General features: G+C 38.9%; 2 protein-coding genes across 3 annotated transcripts in view; one reads left to right on the top strand and one right to left on the bottom strand.

Moving 5' to 3' along the window:
- The window catches only part of LOC146583683 (protein kinase C-binding protein NELL1-like), a 307,223-nt gene that overhangs the window by 45,174 nt on the left and 243,231 nt on the right, over positions 1 to 18,818 (top strand). The gene's annotated exons all lie outside the window — the stretch shown is intronic.
- LOC146583686 (uncharacterized) lies at positions 1,302 to 4,252 on the bottom strand. Of its 2 annotated transcripts, XM_085275947.1 has the most exons (5): positions 4,174 to 4,252; positions 3,692 to 3,757; positions 3,402 to 3,569; positions 3,070 to 3,165; positions 1,303 to 2,621 (listed from the first exon to the last, which is right to left on the bottom strand). In XM_085275947.1, the coding sequence occupies exons 2-5, from the start codon at positions 3,701 to 3,703 to the stop codon at positions 2,307 to 2,309; spliced, it is 591 nt and encodes a 196-aa protein (XP_085132073.1). In that variant the 5' UTR covers positions 3,704 to 3,757; positions 4,174 to 4,252; the 3' UTR covers positions 1,303 to 2,306. The 2 variants fall into 2 exon arrangements, with proteins under 2 accessions (XP_085132082.1, XP_085132073.1); XM_085275956.1 differs by having other exon boundaries at positions 1,302 to 2,621; positions 3,692 to 4,226.

Here is an 18,818-nt window from a genome sequence, read left to right as displayed (position 1 = left end):
CAGCATTACCAGTGTAAGCCAGAGCATGATGGCAGGCCAGTCACTGCAATAATAGAGCCCTTCAACCAGTACACTATGGGCAGAAAGATAACGTTCAGTGTTCATAAGATCACTGTGAGGTATAAAGAAATAGAAAAATGCAAAAAAATCACCAAACCCCTTCTTTCACACAATGCTGTATAAACAACCATATACAAACGTGGAACATATGGCCTTGTAATTGAGCTGCTGTGAACTACCAGTATGGGAAAAAGCTGATTGTTTTTCTTGACAAAATGTGGGAATATTTCTAATGGCTTCTTAGTTGTTAATGAATTCCTGGCAGTGGATTGTAAGGTTTGTCCCTGAAGCCGATGTAAGATATCAGTGAGTGGCAGCAGTGAGATCACCCTGTGGCCCCCAGAGAAGCTATGAGTTGTTTGTAAAGGGCAGGCGACAATGATTTTCCTCCTGTGCTCTAAAGGTAAAAGCCTTAAAGTTCTGTAAAACATGTCGTCCAAGTGAGCATGTGAGGTAGAAATTATCATTTCTTGCTGAGGATCAATACGAGGGCAAAATTGCACACAATGGGAGAGTGAAGTTGAGCTGGTCCTCTAAAGCAAGGGAAACAAGACATACAGTTGCTGAAAAGTTTTAATAGATGTACAGCGCTATGCAAAGGTCTTGAGCCATGTCCCGTTTCTTTATATTTTGCTAGGAAAATTGACTGGTACTTATAAAGTGGCTTTCTTTTTAGTTTTAAGCTCTAGTGAAAGTCTCATTTACCCAGTTCTAATCTTTTCAAAAAAGCAGTGTATGTGTGATCCTCAAGATATTTGGTAAAAAAAACTTAGGATCAGTATCTTGCCTAGAGAAATTATGACATGAGCTGGGGATTCATCCTGCAACTGGTAGACGACCCACTCTTCCAGATGATCCACAGCTGTCCCACATTGATGTAGTGATTTTTGTAAAAATATGCGTAAACATACATGAAAATACAGTATACAGGGGAAAACAGAAGTTGTACAGTCCTAACACCTTTATTCTTTCACACTGCCTGCACTCTCTTTGGTTGAGCTTTACTTTAATTTCCTTAAATAGGAATTGTCTGGAATAGTTCTCCAGGCTTCTTGAAGGATATTTAAAGTTCTTCTTTGGATGTTGTCTGCCTTTTGTTCTTTTCTGTCTTAGTATCCCCCAGTATCCCACACTGCTTCAATAATTGTGAGGTCCAAGCATTTAAGTTCTATCTTTAATGGTTACAACATTAAATGTTTCATTCATGTTAACCCAAGATATTGCATCCATTCAATGAATTCCTTTCCATATACACTGTAAACCCGAATAAGTTACCAGAACTCAAAAAAATTGAGGCAATCGATTGCCTCAATTTTTTTGAGTTGATCAACTCAAAAGTCAAATTTTTCCAGAACATAAAAGTTTGGATTACATGGTACTTGTATCTTTTGAGAACGGTCAACTCAAATATTTGCAGTTAATATGACTTAAAGTTTCAAGTTTACAAATTCAAAGGAATAAGTTCACAGAACTTATAAAAAATAAGTACACAACCACAACATTTTTATGTTAACAAAACTCAAATGTTTATTAGTTTGTGTTGTCATTATTTTAAGTACACGTTAGTCAAATATGTTGACTACTTGATACTTAAAAACATGTGACCCAAAACTTAAAATTTTTGAGGCAATTGATTGCCTCAATTACACTGAGTATCGGTAACTTAATATGCAAAAGTCATAAACATCTGCCATTGAACAGTATCTTGCCTGCTCCCTTTTAGCACTATGTTGAAATTAAATACATTCAAAAAAAAAAAATTAAATAAATTAAAAATAATTAACAAAAACATTTATAAATTAAAATAAGTAGACCAAAAATTGTTTAGTCAGGAAAACTGTCAGAGTACGGTAATGAAAAATAATGCCAAATAATAATAAATAATATCAAAATGTGCTTTTGGCTCTCTGGCTAATATCTGAATAAGGCAACAGGGCAGCAACTTGAGTGAATTACAATGCTATTTGTTTTACATTAACCAGTATCAAACAGTGAAATTTAGGTCATCTTGCGCAGCCCACAATGTTTTAGAAATAGTATTACGAAAAACATTAAAACATACAAAACATTAGTGTTGTTTGCATTATGTTAATGAGAACAAAGGCACGTTGTATAGTTTGGACCTATTGGCTGAACACCTGTAGAGTAATGCAATAACGTTTTGAGGCATTATTTAGATAAAAGGAGAGAACTTTGAACTAGCTTTTTATAATGCTTCACCCTGCATCCTTCTTTCAGATGAGTTCCTACATAACCAAGTCATTCTTGAGGGTCTGTAACCTGGGTGACAGTTTACCACTTTCTAGACCAAGTAAAATCTTTTGAGTAAATTCTAAAGTGTTGGTCAGGGCTTTGGGGTAGCTGAGGTGAAGTGAATAGATCAGTCCAAACATTACCAGGAAGGCTTCACCAAATCTGGAGAGACTGAACACGGCATCACTTTCAATGACGACAGAGATTTTCACAGGTTGGTAGTGAACTGGACTTGTCGTGTCATGGTCACTGATGACAGTGAAGAGGGCCACTTCAACACCATCAAGCTCCAACTCATCAGATTCGTCCTGAATTAATGAAAAAGAGATACTAATCACAATCTAACCCAAGAAATACAACAGACGACATATAATTTCTCATTTTACCAACTCCCATTGAGATTCAATACCTCTTTCACAAGGGAGACCTGAGTCTCGCTGTAAGAGGTGAAAAACAGAAGATCCATGTTCTGCACACATAAATCAGCTAATTCACCAGAGAATCAAGTGGTGTGAGATAGACTGAAACTAAGCTAAAGGAAATACAAAGGAAAATGTTTTACTAAACATCTTATCACTTTCAACAAAACACCAATTCAGTTCATTCATAGTGAGGAGACAGAAAAGACCATACATGGAAACCGTATGGGTAGACTAAACAAAGGTAAGTCCAAACAGTGCATCAAAATACATGTTTGTACTTTGATGCACTGTTTATATACACAGTAGTATCTGTTAGATACTTAAGGATACTCACAGTGCAGGTTCTGAAAAATCCAGAGACATCCTCACGCAGATAGACAGGAAGGGCGTGGAGAACGGTAGTGCGCTTGGTGTGGATATCATGGATTTCCTATTTCCAGATTAAAAACAGAATTGTATATACTGGTGAGTTTACTGAACAACAACAACAATAACAGTCAAATCAGAACATATGTCCACAAATAACCTGTTCACATCTAGTACAGTCAGACAAATAGCAAACACAAAGTGGAGTAATAGCAAAATTCAAAAAGCTCATTTAAATCATTGAACCTGTCCAATGTTCCACTGGTTCAACCTATGAAATGTGTAACAATCTATTATTACCTGGTAATTGTGAATTCTTAGACTTTCAGCCAGGGCATCTGCTGTCTTCCCAGTTTTTGATGCCTTCTGTCTGAATAAGGTCATCAGTCGAGGAAGATGGCGGTCAAGTTCAGCGTAGAATGTATTGGGCAGGTTCTGATTTGTAATCCGCTGAAACTCTGCATACAACTACAGCAGAAGGACAATACAGTTCAATTTGAAGAATCTCGCACACCTTTATAAAGCAGCAAAAAGCTGACACATGAGTAAGAATTACAATTTTCATTTTAAAGAGAGCTGATCCATATTACCTCAGACTCCATTTTTAGAGCAGGCCAGAGGTCCAAGAGCTCCTTCACTCCTTCACAACCCTAACCCTGCACATATAGTTTAAAATATAGCGTTTCTAACAAGCAAAAGGCTTGAAAGCACTCTCACTGCAGACAGGTATCTCCGCTGTGTAACTGCAGGGACAACGGGCTTGTTTGGACCCAACTATTCTGAGTCATGAGAGGGGGTTTAAAAATTTAGAGAGATTAAAACACTTTGTTTCATACTAGGCGACCGGGCGCCACCTCTAGAACAAGTAGTATCTAACTTTTTAAACAGCCTGCGACCCTCATTACAACAACTTAATGCTAGCTCTGCAAGTGCAAAGTTTCCTTCGGGGAGAGCAGCAAAGCACATAAAAAACACGGACCCGATATTTCTGCTATTCTTTTTGACACGCACCCAAAATACAACTAAATATTCGTATTTTAACAATAAACTAATATCAACATTGAAAACTTACTGTAAGTTCAGTGATGCTAGTTGCTGCCGTTAGGTCCAACTTTCTCCAGTCGTCCGTGTTGCCTCTTTGGTGCTGTTCCCGCCCATATACCTTTACTTCTTCTGTGTTTCGTATTAATGCTCATTAGCGCCGCCTTCCGCTTCGGAGGGTGAATCAGAGATTAACTCGGAATAAAAATTGATTCCTGCAGCTGCTCAACACTTACGGAAAAAATTGAAAATATATATGTAGGATACATTAGTAAAACAATGAATATTAAAATAAATACATTTTGTCTTCCACTAATGCATTTAAGACAATTTGATTTTACCTATTTGGTGAAACACTTTGAGATTTTATTGTATTTTAGCATGTGCTACATAAATTAAGTTTATTATTAAATCCTACCTACTTGAAACAACAAAAATAACAGGACTTTACCATTCTTATATGTCCTAACTTAACTGTGTTACGTTGTGCTTAAGTTATGATTTTAAGTGATGCTTACTTAATATAGAAATAGTTCAATTCAATCAAATATTATTAGTTTCATTTACTCAAAAAGAAGAACATGTTACACGAACTTGACATATTTAAGTTAACAGAACTTTTTAAAGACTTTGAGTATACACTATTTAATCTATTTAATTACTTTGAACATTCGGGTTTACAGTGTAGGCAACATGATCTTAAATTGGCTGATGAGATAAGCTTTGGTTTAAAGTTTTTATGCATGGAAGTAAAGAATGAGTTCTTCAGGACATCTTTTTTGAGTACTCAGCCTAAGTATATTGCAGTGTATGTCAGTGCCCGTGTACTTATTTCTTCAAGCACGTAGTACTGTATATGATCCACACTTGAAGAGAAATGCGCTGCCCCCTACTGTGCTTTAAAGGTGACCCTTAGAGTTCCTTTTTAGTCCCTCTTCTTCTCTCTCTTTCTCACTTTTTTTCTCACATTACCTTCAGGCATAATTGCTGCACAGTGGGTTGGCCGAACAACAGCAAGCAAAGCTAAATGGGGCCAGATGACTGTACTGCCCCCCTCCTTCAGGCACAATGACATGCTCTATGCAACATATGTAGCCCTGAGGAGTGCTGGGACTAAGCAAATGTTGCATTAAAGGCCCTCAGCCACACTCAAACACACCCAGTTAGATATACTAATTGCTAAGCCACTTATAGTGTATATTGCTCTAAAAATGTTCAGGATAGGGCTGTCCCACCAAGAACTAATGTTGTAACTGCATTTACACTTATGTGTTGTTTACAGTCTTCCAACCAAAACACTAAAGTACATAATTGATTATTGGCATCAAAAGTTGCCAGTTGGTCTGTATTCCCAAACCTCTATTTCAATACTAGCTTTCACTGTTCCTTCCACATCCATTTCAACTTATTCATGACTTTTTTACTATTCCATGTCTTCTAGTGCTGTGTTTAAGGTTTAGTTGGATTTAGTCAAAACCTACTTTAAGTCAGATGTGTTTCATTGTCCATTACCTCTATGTCTTTGTCGGGTTTTGAATTGTCTGTTCACAGTGAGATCCATGAACACACTTTATTACGCAGTAATGAAGATACTGCTTCTGGACAGAAACAGATCAGGCAGGCATTATACAGATTTCTTAAAAATTTCAGTTCAATTCAGTTTTATTTAGTGCCAAGTCATAACAGTAGTTGCTTAAAGTGTGTTATATTGAATAGCACCTTAGGTACAGTACCTGCAGTGTTAGAAAGAGCTCCAGCAGAACCAGGAAGGCGGCAGCTATCTGCCGGTTGGGAGTTAAGGGGAAAACAGATGAGAGAAGAGACCATAGGGAGACAGGACAAAACATGAACTATGGGAGAAATTTAATGCCATACAGTAGTAGTGTATAAACATGCGTGGAGTGAAAGGATGGGAGTGGAACAGAAGTGCTCAATGCATCATGGGAAGGCCCCCAGCAGCCTAAGCATATAACAGTAAAACTAAGAGATGCTTAGGGGTCCCTTGATCCAGCCCTAACTATAAGCTTTATCAAAAAAGAAGGTTTTGAGCCTAATATTAAAAGTAGAGAGGGTGTATTTTTCCTGAATCCAATCTGGGAGCTGGTTCCACAGAAGAGGTGCCTCCCATTCTACTTTTAAGTACCCTAGGAACCTCAAGTAAGTCTGAGAACAAAGAGCTCTACTAGGATGATATGATACTATCGTGTCTGTAAAATAAGATGGGTCCTGATTACTTAAGACCTTGTATGTTAGAAAAAGGATGTTACATTTGATTCTGGATAAAATAGGGAACCAATGAAGAGAGAGACCAATATGGGAGAGTTAAGCTCTGTTTCTAGTCCCTGTCAGCACTCTGAATGCAGCATATTCCACTGTTCCAAAAAACACTAATGTTAAAGTATCTTACTGTATATTTTACAGTTTTGTACTGTCTTTCTAGAATATCATTAAATGTACATAAGTAGACTGTGATTTTACATGTCAAAGGTAAGATAACATAACATCACTGTAAATATAGTAAAACACAATTTACTTGTTTTTTAAATATATTTTTTTGTACATATGCATATTTAGATTGTAAAAATACATTCAGAAATGTATCATAATTTCACGAATATTTGTCTGTTATGTGAGAGAATGATCTGTTAAATTCAAATGTAATACTATGGAAAAATATATAAAATGATCGAAAATTAATGAGAATAATCAATAATTAAAGGAGTATTTGAATTATAATTTTGCTGAAAATTTCATGTCATCTTGGTCTGATTCAATAATTCAGAGGTAACAAGTGAAAATATAATTAATAGTAATAAAAACTAAAAAAACATATAAAACATTGCACGGCCACGCTGTGCTAATTATATATTTAAAAAAATAAATGTAGAGGTAGGAATTGCAATTAATATAAATCTCAAAGTATTCACAACATTCTTGAACAGAAATAGGCCTCTGCACCTGGGGTGAGGGTGTGGCCATGAAAACAATGTGACATGCCATTGGATGTTGGGACACATAATAACATGACGCTAAGCATCGGCCAATGAATGTGAACTAACAACCACAAGGTCGTGGGTATGGCTGTACTGTAGGAAAAAATCCTAATATAAAAGTATTTTACTGTGCATTTTACAGTTTTGTTCTGTTCTTCTAGAATATCATTAAAGTTACGTAAATAGACTGTGATTTCACATTTCAAATGTAAATTAACGTTAAATCACTGTAATGTAATGAAACATAATTGCCATGATTATTAAATATGCATATTTAGATTGTTAAAATACATTCACAAATGTATCATGATTTCACAAATACCTGTCCGTTATTTAAAAGATCGAACTGTTGAATTCAAATGTAATGCTATGGAAAAGTATATAACATGATTCCTATAAGCTTGTCTTACATCACATAAGTATTATTATCATTGCAATTTAGGGCGATCGTGGCTCAAGAGTTGACAGTTTGCCTTGTGATCAGAAGATTGCCGTTCGAGCCCCGGCTTGGACACTCTCGGTATTGTGTCCGTGGTTAAGACTCTTCGCCTACTGGTGATGGCCAGAGGGGCCGATGGTGCGATACGCAGCCTCGCCTCTGTCAGTCTGTCCCAGGGCATGCAATCCATTATTATTTAAACCAACTGTTAACTGTATATTTCTGTACATTTACGTATTATGATTCATATTGCCACATTCATTGACCTTGTTTATAGGTAATTTCATTGTTTGATCACGTTAAAATGTTCCTAATTTAATGTCTAAAAGCACTTGGAAAAGGCAGAATCCCATGTAAAATTAGCGCAACAAACTCTATTGTCATTACTGAAAATGACTGTATTTTCATGAGAAAGTTATTTTCTGTTATTTTACGGTAGTATTTTGGCGCCCAAGCTGCCGGAATATTACTGTTTTTTTAAGATTTGTTTTTTTTCCCTATTTATAGGTAATTTCATTGTTTAATCACATTAACATGTTCCTAATTTAATGTTTAAAATCACTTGAAAGGGCAAGATCCCATGTAAAATTAGCGCAACAAACTGTATTGTCATTACTGGAAATAACCGTATTTTTATGAGGGAGTTATTTTCTGTTATTTTACGGTAGTGTTTTGGCGCCCCAGCTGCCGGAATATTACCGTTTTGTTTTTTTTTAACATGTTTTTTGTAACAGTGTAGGTCAACTGAAGGCTTTTCAGAATACCTTACTGTGATTGTAGAGTGACTTTTCAGCATCCTAGAGAGATTTTGTAGTTTTGGCAATTTTGCACAGATGAAAGAACACAGTCGTACATATTTGTTTCATTTGCATGTTGAAGGGCATATCCTGGTCAAAAATGACTCCAAGGAAGACGAGGTAATGCCATTCAGAGAAAGTGCCTGGTTAAACACCATGTTTCTGAGGTTTTTAGGGACTTAAAGTACAATAACTCCAGTTTTGTCCAAATTTAAAAGAAGAAAATTTAAGGCCATCCAGGGCTTTATACCTTTAAAGCATGCCTATGTAGCTAGATAGTATTACCATACAGCTAACATTAGCAAGACTTTCATTCCTGTAATTTTGGATGAAACTCATTATGTAACATTCAGACATAGTATAATTATAAATGTTTCTTCACCACTACCACCAAACCGTTTAACTGACTTTCAGTCATTTTTCTTCATATATTGTGCATTGTGAGGTATTGCAAGAGAGAGATTTAGATGCAAATCTAACCCAGCTAAGCCACAGCAGGATGAAGTTATTTTGAGACGAGTTGTTTTCGGAGAGAGACCGCCACACTGTGAGCGTAATTAAATTTGGTGAAATGGGCGCAGCCTTGACTGGCTTGGTGCAGACCTGTGCTCCATTGTGACTGAGGATTTGTTCTGAACCTCTGAATCCTCTCTGAAGGCCCTATTAGCCCTCTGCCGATGGCCATTCTTTCCCATTATAACACAAGTCTCCCATTCAGCCACCTAACACACAGCCACTGTAGCTCTACGGCTCACCCAAATCCAATCAGACATTCCTTCTCTATCGCTCTGTCTTTCCTTTCCTCCATCTTTCTCCCTGCACAATCAAACGGTCCTGTCTTTCCTCCCTCCCACTGACTCTGCTAACTCTGCTTTCCTGATATGATAATATCCTTTCTCTCGCCCCTCCTCTCCTCCTCCGCTGTCCTCATCCTCAAAGGTAAAACATCTTCTGAATGCAAGCATTTCTCTGTGCCCTGTGTTAAAGCAGAAAAAGTTGTTTTTTTTTCTTGCACCCAGCACTGGGGAATGGGGAGAAAGGTTTATTGCTGCTCCACTAGACTGAATAGAACAAAAGAATCCCATTTCTGCCTAGACAGCAGTTTTCTGGGTACCAGTAACGCTCTTATTGTCAGCAAGTGGCAATAGCTCTGTGATGAAGTAACTCAAAGCCTGGTCTCTCCACTGCTCTTCCCACCAGTGCACTCAAAGATGCTCAGCCATTCTCCTCCAGCTGCTCTGTTCATCTGCTTGCCCTTTTGTCACTCTACAGGTCTGCCTCTCCCTCAGTGCCTCACTTCATAAGCACTCACAGGTTCTTCTCTTTGAAGAAACATGCTGGGGAAGAAGAGGGACTTGTTAAGCTTGGCTTCCTGGTAAAAGTTTATGAATGTTGGTGAGTGCAGGGAAGCTGGATGCAGAAAATGCCTGGCCCACTGCTGAATTCTATTGATATCAGCAGTTAGTTGAACACGGGAGCGATAAATTGGCTCTCCACAATTTTTAGATGCTGACGTCTGTCAAACGTTTTAACAGAAGTCAGCATATTTATGGATATTTTAAAATTCCTTGCTTACAAAGTTCCTTTGCACAGGTGTAAAGGTGAACATTTCAGTCTCCCGTGCCTTAGTAAAAGTACAGGTCATGTGTAGAATAGAAAAACCCTGCCTAAACCCAAAGGCAATGGAAGATTTCTTTTATAAGACAGTTGTACCAATACCCACATTGACTGTTATCCACCTCATGACTTCAATCTCTATTATTGGAAGAAAAATGTTAATGTTGTTCATTTTGTTTTTGTACGTTGTGTTAAAATCAATTTTAGCTTAAGAAAATTAATTCATAGCATCTGATTCTCTATAACTTATACCTTTGAAAAGCAGGTCTGATGGCATATTGACAAAACAAAATGATTAATCATCATTACTTGGTAAAACTGCCACTGACAATTTGGTTTCGTCTTTCTCTGCCAGATGATCCTAAAATGATCCTAAAACTAAGTGTTGCCATAGAAAATTCCTGCGTCCTCCTCCAGCCTGTTTATTTCGTGCTATAGGTTGATCCACAAAAGCTTGTTTTGCCATGAAATGGGATTTGTGTTTGAATGTTGAAGAAGAATAACCTGCTGGCTGCGATCCTGAACTCCTGATCTCCCCAGTGGAGCAGCACTAGGATGAGCCATGGCCTCTCACCTCCGACAGATGCCAGTTTCCTCAATGAACTCCCTAGATTATTCTAGAAAGTGCACTCCCTTGCAGGGTTTGCTTTTAAAGGTGTGCAATACGGTACAAATGCTGTCTTTGGCTTTGTCTGGACTTAATAGATACTTTCCCAGAATTACAGTTTGTTCTACAGTTACTGTTTCCATTTTACACATGTATTCAACCCATCTTGATATCAAATGTGGAACAGTGCGCTTATTATGTGAACAGTACTGGAACCTACTGGAATACTATTTTTACACCTTAAAGTGCATCCGAAGGGCTACAAAGTTCCTGTCACAAACATTTTCAAAGTGGCAGTTATTTGGCGTTCTGTACACGTTCAATCCATAGTTTTTGCGTGACGTCAGTGCTACTGGGACACGCCTACCTGGTGGGCATAAACAGTACTGCGGTCCTTTGCCCTCCAGCCTTCTTTTGAATTTTCCTTTGTGTAAAATGTGACACCAACATGTGAGCACACCTGTCTTAACACTGCCTTACATCTCAAATTCCACCAATCCATTCTTCTCCACTGCAATACAGGCTGTCAGCAGTGACTCATTTAAACTGTAGGAATGATTTACCTGACATCAGAAAAATACTCGGTCAACTTTACTGTTATGCCATGACATTAATGTAAAAAAATAATATTACGAAAGAAAGAAAAAAAATAAAATAAAAGATAATACTACCAGAACTCTTCTGGCTGTAAACTGTAAAGGTCAGAGAGAGTCATTTAAATGGGGTATTTTGTTTAGGCTAGCTATGTAGAAGTTACTTTTGCTTTAATGATGAGTAAATTCTTCTAGAGATACATCAAAAATACATGGAGCTGTCCGTACTTTGAAAGCTTTCATCCTGGCAGCATTGTAAGGTGAGTGATTCTCCACAGCAGCGGTCCCCAACCTTTTTTGCGCCATGGGCCGGTTTATGTCTGACAATATTTTCACGGACCAGCCTTTAAGGTGTCGCGGATAAATACAACAAAATAAAACCAGTACCCGTACCAAAAAAAAGTTTTATTCATAACACACGGGAAAAGACCCAGGGAAACAGAGTTAACTTTAAAAACAATAAAAAAAAATAACGATGAAACCCTGAAAACCACAAATTTCACACCCGAGCCTCAACACTCGTGGTTTGGTACCAAACGACTCATGGACTGGTACCGGCCATGGCCCGGGGGTTTGAGACCGCTGCTCTACAAGACACGTTGATGCCACTGAACTGGAGGCTTTTGTTGTTTGCTCTGTTGAAAGCCATATTAAATATATAATTTAAATATAAATATTTGTTTGTGTGTGCATGCCATTAAGTTTGTAAACATGATAGTTTGAAAAGTTTTTCTCATAAATTTTGTAGTGGGATCATGGTATCATGGCTTACATCCACCAAGGTCTTCAAGGTCATTTTATTTGTTGAAAATTGACAATAAGCCTAATAACTTAAAAACTATGATTCTCATAAGTGTGTTTGTTTTTTGTCAACATGTAGAAAGATACTTAATGACACATTTGATCTCTGTACTCTCCTTTAAGGCCAGCAGATTAAGCTGTAGGTCAAAATGATAATAATGCTGTATGAAACTATTTAAACTGTTTGTTATTGCCATTGTAGGTCTTGAAAGCATATTAGGAATGATATGCGGGGATTCTAAATATCACACTACATGTTACATTTGACTTCTGACCTCACTTTGCATTTCACATCTGCCAACAGGGGGGAAAAAAAAGACTAAGTACTTAAAGTACATTTAAAAAGAGCCAAAAAGTGTTAAAAGTGATTATTATCACTTTAACCTTCAGATGAATTTATTGACCTTAAATAAAGCCAGAGGTCAAATGGTATTTTAATTATTTAATATGTATTTTTAACAAAGAGCACACTTGTAATAATCATAGTTTCAAAGTTCTAAAGCTTTTTGTCCATTTTTGACCAACAAATCATTAAGTTGACCTTGAAGACCTTCGTGGACGTAAGACAAATTTTAATGGATTGTTAACATGACCCCACTCTGAACCCCTACAAAGTTTCATCAGAATTATTAAAAAACATTTCGGGCTATTATGTTTACAGACAGAATGATGACACACACGCACACACATGAAGTGTTGTTTCTGATAGTGGCAGGACTGCACACTCATACAGCAGTGACTGAGGTTTACCAGAAAATAATGCTCAACTTGGATGATGTGGTTTTCAGGCAGAGCATTAAGGCATCAAACCTAAGTCATACATCAAAGCTCCTATATTCTCAAGATAGTTTTGAGATCAACATTTGGTTTTCTCAGCTGCTGCTCTCATTTCTGTGATGCCGCCTTTGAAAACTAAACATGTCATTGGGCAGTGCCGCTCCCTGTCTGGCTAAGAAGCCTGCAGGGAAGCAGCCTCGATAGCGTGAGTCCCTCAGGAAAACAAATTACTCACATAGCACAGCGGTGGCTCTGCCTGCTTTCTAGCAGCAAAAGACATTCTTATTGGGGGTCTCTCTCAAACTTCCCAGAAACATCTGTGGTTGCTATTAGTTTGAAGTTTGAAGCAGTTTGTCTCTATGACTATGTGTGGCAAAAGAAGATTGGAATCGCCAGAGATGCCGCATTACAATACCACCTTCTTTCTATAATAACTGTAGCTTATGTACATATTATTGTAGCACTAAAAAGTTCAATTTGTATGAGCAGTTTTGATAAGATGACAACATTTGATATCCCTATATCGATAAAATATTGCCATGCAAAATATCTTGATACTTTGTTGTATTGATTTCTCCAACACTACTAGAAAACTGGGGGGTGGAGGTGGGAGGAATCAATATAGCATAGTACCACCAGGGGCCATGAAAGGGAAAGAGGCACATCTTGGGCTACGATATTTGCTGAGTCAAAGAAATCTGGTGCCCAAAGTAAAACAAAATATTAATAATAAATTCAGGGACAGCCATTCATGAGGCATATTTTTAATTTTTGGCAGACGCTCCCCTCTGTATGTTTTATTCGCTCCACTACATCCTGTACTCAAACGATTCGTTGACTGTTTAGACCTGACATCGTCGTCACCCTCATTATAACAAACCTGAGGTGGCCTGCGTCACACAGCGCTTGGCTGGTATTAATGTCATGCTGAACACACTCCAAACTGTGAAAATGAGAATTGATTTCTTCTTTCACATCACATCCCATTGATCTATATACCTCAAGCTGTGCACCTTTCCACTACCACCCTCTGACCTGATCGCAACATTTGCTAAATCCACAATCTCCAATCAAGCATAGCCTTCTTGTGACAACTGAAGCACAACGCCTTGCAACCAATCCTGGTCATACTTTACAGGTCAGTAGAGAAGGCACCGGAGTGCTTTGCCATCGTCATATCTGCTTTACCTCCTTCTCCTCCCGTTCTATGGACAAGCTCCAGAGTGCTGACCTTCCTATATAGCAGATAATTGGCTGTCATCTGCCTTCTATGAAATCGCTGCATGACACTGGAGGTGAAGAAAAAGGGCAGGATGATATACAGCTAACCCAGAACTCTCTGGCAGCCATTCATTTCCAAAACTTTTCTCCCACAGACAATGCCACTGGATTTTGATAAAGAACACTTGTCACCTCAACAGCTTCCTCCCACAGCTGTCACAGCACTTCCGAGACTTTCTACAGCCCACAATCTCCATCTCAGGAGATGCAGCCTGCAACCCTGCCACTGTGGCTGTTTATTTATCACATAGTAGTTTGAACCACCGTCTCCTCTGGTCTTAGCAGACTCATAATACTATAGAAAAACATGCTAGAGGAATTTGTACTGGTATTAAGTGTTATATCCCCCATTAACACTCATACCACCACTTATCACTTTGACTATTCAGTCAAAAGTCAGCAGTTTCCACTTAAGGAATTATTTGTCCATTTGCTGCCTTGTTAGGCTAAGAGTTCAAAAACTGATATGACGCTTTATGATTGTTGCAACCGTTGACATCCTGGAGTTTCTGCTGGTTGTCTGGCAGCTGCTAACAACCAAACATAGTCTGGAAAACAACCACACCGACATTTACATTTTTTCACCTTTTTTTCATGCATTTGAAAAAATTTGATTTGCGTAACTTGCTAATTATTTTGCTGTAGTAATGTGCGTAATCATATTATTATTAAATGGCTGTGCCAAATCATACCAGTCAAATGTTTAGGAGAGTACTCATTCTTGAAAGTAAGTTTTCAAAAAATAAATAAAAATCGAACTAATTCTGATTGCATTAATAATAAATCCTGTTAGTGACTGTCTTTAAACATCTGTCGGCCAATGCTCAGGATTTTTTACGAGTCTGTTGTGGCTAGTGCCATCTTCTATGCTGTTGTATGCTGGGACAGCAAGGTTGAGGGTCGCAATCACAAACTGATCCGCAAGGGCAGCAATGTGGTGCGGATGCAGCTAGACTCCTTTAAGTTGGTGTTGGGCAGGCAGATGTTGTCCAAGATAAGGACAATGCTGGATAACACCTCCCACCTACTCCATGACATGCTGGCCGGTCACAGGAGCACGCTCAGTGAGAGACTGAGATTACCCAAATGCACCACTGAACGACACAGGAAATCATTCCTGTCTGTATAACTCCTCCATGTAGTACACTGCACACACTGCAATAGTTACATCCTTTTGCACATGCTCTACAGTAAAAATAACAAATAACAAAGTTTTACAAGTTAGAATAAAATGCTAGTCATATAAATTTCACCTTTGTAATATTCTTGAGCTATTTGTATAGAGCTATTTTTTTTATATTTTGTAAACTTTGTAATATATTTATCTTGGAGCAACTGTAACCACATAATTTCCTTAGGGATTATTAAAGTATTCTGATTCTGACTCTGCTTACTTTCTTGTCTCTTATGAGCAGTGTTGGTCAAGTTACTTGAAAAAAGTAATCAGTAACTAATTACTGATTACTTCCCCCAAAAAGTAATCCCGTTGCTTTACTGATTACTTATTTTCAAAAGTAATTAATTACTTAGTTACTTTTAAAAAACACGATTTACAACCTGAATAGGTGATAAAGCGATAGATCTTTCAGCCCAATTTTACTTTTTCTGCATAATCCATCATACAAAATGTAATCAAATGGAAAAGTCTATTTTTAAAACTTTTATAGTTTTATTAATTTTAATATTGTAATTTTGTATATGCTCCCTCTCGGCAGTGTCATCAGGAGGCATGGAGTGAACTTCCACAGTTACGCTGATGACACGCAGCTGTACATCTCTGTGTCTCCTGATGACACCAGACCAATGGATGCCCTTTTTAACTGTATTTTAGATATAAGATCTTGGATGGCAGAAAACTTTTTACAGCTTAACCAGGACAAAACTGAAGTTTTAATCGTCGGTCCTGAGGCTCAGAGAGAGAAACTCTTGTCTAAATTAGAGCCATTTTCACTGTGTCCTTCGTTACAAGTGAAAAACCTGGGTGTTATTTTTGACTCTGAGCTTGGTTTTATCCCACATATTAAACATGTAACCAAAATTGGATTTTATCATCTAAAAAATATAGCCAGAGTCCGCCCAATTCTCTCTCGGGCCAACACGGAGATGCTGATGCATGCTTTTATTACCAGTCGCATTGATTACTGTAATGCCCTGCTCTCTGGTCTTCCTAAGAAGAATATTTCAACTTTACAACTTTTGCAAAACTCGGGAGCTCGTGTGCTGACGAAGACCAGAGGGCGGGCCCACATTACACCGGTTTTAGAATCGCTGCATTGGCTCCCCGTGTGTTTCAGGATCGATTTTAAAGTTCTTTTATTGGTTTTTAAATGTCTTAATGGTCTTGGGCCTTCTTATCTCTCAGATCTGCTTTTACCATATGAACCCTCGCGGACCCTGAGGTCCTCTGGTACTGGCCTTTTGATTGTCCCTAAAGTCAGGACACATACTCACGGAGAGGCAGCTTTTCAGTGGTATGGCCCTCGTCTGTGGAACAGCCTGCCGGAGGAGCTCAGGGCCGCAGAGAACGTACATGTTTTTAAGAACAGGCTCAAGACCCACCTTTTTAATTTAGCTTTTACTTAGCGTTTATTTATTTTATGCTTATTTATTCTATCCTGTTATTTTATTATTAATTTAGGCTTTACCTAATATTTATTGATTTTATTCTTATCCATTTTTTAATCTTCTTACTCTATTTATATTTATATTTATATTGTATCCCGTTCTGTATCAGCATTCTCACATACGTGAGAATGCTGTTTGTAGATTACAGCTCAGCATTCAATACCATCGTTCCCTCGAAGCTGGACAGGAAACTGCAGGATCTAGGACTGAGCAGCTCCCTCTGCAGCTGGATCCTTAGCTTCCTGTCTGACAGACGCCAAGTGGTCAGACTGGGCAGCATCACCTCATCCCCCATCACACTGAACGCTGGTGCTCCACAGGGGTGTGTACTGAGCCCTCTCCTGTACTCACTCTACACCTACGACTGCACGGCCACTAACAACTCCAACATCATTGTGAAGTTTGCGGACGACACTACAGTGGTGGGTCTTATCACCAACGGTGATGAGACGGCTTACAGGGAGGAGGTCAGCGCCCTGACCCACTGGTGTCAAGACAACCATCTCACCCTCAACGTCGCAAAGACAAAGGAGTTGATAGTGGACTTCCGGAGGTGCAGAGAAGTACACACCCCTATCACCATCAACGGCGCTGCTGTGGAGAGAGTGAGCAGCTTCCGGTTCCTTGGTGTACATCTGGCTGAGGATCTTACGTGGTCAGTACACATAAACAAAACAGTGAAGAAGGCGCAGCAGCGCCTCTTCTTTCTCAGGAGACTGAAAAGATTTGGCATGAGCCCTCGCATCCTCAGGACCTTCTATCACTGTGCCATTGAGAGCATCCTCACTGGATGCATCACCACCTGGTATGGCAACAGCACCGCCTACAACCGCAAAGCTCTCCAGAAAGTAGTGCGGTGCTCTGAACTGATAATTGGAGGTGAGCTTCCCTCCCTCCAAGACATCTATAGGAAGCGGTGCCTGAGGAAAGCGGGGAGGATCATCAAGGACTCCAGTCACCCCAGCCATAAACTGTTCAGACTACTTCCCTCAGGAAGGAGGTTCTGCAGCATCCCGTCCCGTACCAGCAGACTGAGAGACAGCTTTTTCCATCAGGCCATCAGACTGCTGAGCACGTCATAGACACCTCACCTTCACTACTGGAACTTCAACATTATGCACTCCATACTGTACAGTAATGCCACTGTTTTGCACATGTCTCAACTCTGTATATTTTTATATATTTTACTTATTGACTCTATTTAATTTGTAAAATATGTGTATACACACACACACGTAGAAAAACATTTAGTATACACATCCAGAAATTTTTTTTTTTTTTGCATATACTATTATATATTGTACATATATATTTATTAGTTTCAGATTTAGCCATTCGTATATTTTGCCTGTTTATGTTATTGTAGTTTGCACAACTCTGTTGTTTGTGAAGCTCGCACACAAGAATTTCACTCGCATGTGCTGTACCAATGTACCTGCACATGTGATGTGACAATAAAAGTGATTTGATTTGATTCTTATTTATTTTATCATTTTACCCTGTATATAGCCTATTGTGGCATATCTCCAGTGTTTCCTCGAAGGGGGCTCTCTGCACCGGGGCTGTGATCGACCGTGGCTGCTGGGTCTCTGGGGTTCCTCTCAGCCTGACTGGGGGGCTCCTTTGCCTCCCTCCTGCTGTGTGCCCAGCCTGGAGGCTGCGGTCTGTGACCGGCTCTCGGTGCAGACGGCTCCCTGTTATAGTGTTTCCTCACTTGGCTCATGTGAACCCAGCCCAATTTTTACTCTTTAAGTGTGCGCGCGTGTGTGTGTGTGTGTGTGTGTGTGTGTGTGTGTGTGGGTGGGTGGGTGGGTGGGGGGGGAGATATGTGTGTATTCACATCATTTATGTTAATGAGAGTGTGGGGAGTGAGTTGGAGGGTGGGGTGGGCTGCTTTTAACTATGTTAAGCACTTTGTGCTACATTTTTTGTATGAAAAGTGCTTTATAAATAAAGATTTATTGATTGAAGTAAAACACAGCAGAAAATAAATAAAATCAAAGACTAGCAGTCCTTTTGCTCTATTTTCACCTGTAAAGCAGGAGTTGGGTAGGCGAAGGTTTACCCTGGTGCAGGTGTGCCGCAGCGGTCAGTGGAAGGATACGGCAGTTTCTCTGTGAATTTCCCATTACGTGGTAGCACACTC

Source organism: Mchenga conophoros, linkage group LG1 (genome assembly GCF_057382185.1).
Source record: "Mchenga conophoros isolate Kocher_MC1m ecotype Shallow Benthic linkage group LG1, M_conophoros_male_GT1.1, whole genome shotgun sequence".
In the NCBI taxonomy this organism is placed as follows: domain Eukaryota; kingdom Metazoa; phylum Chordata; class Actinopteri; order Cichliformes; family Cichlidae; genus Mchenga; species Mchenga conophoros.
The sequence above is the reverse complement of the archived record's forward strand: the minus strand, read 5'-3'. Positions and strand labels throughout refer to the sequence as shown.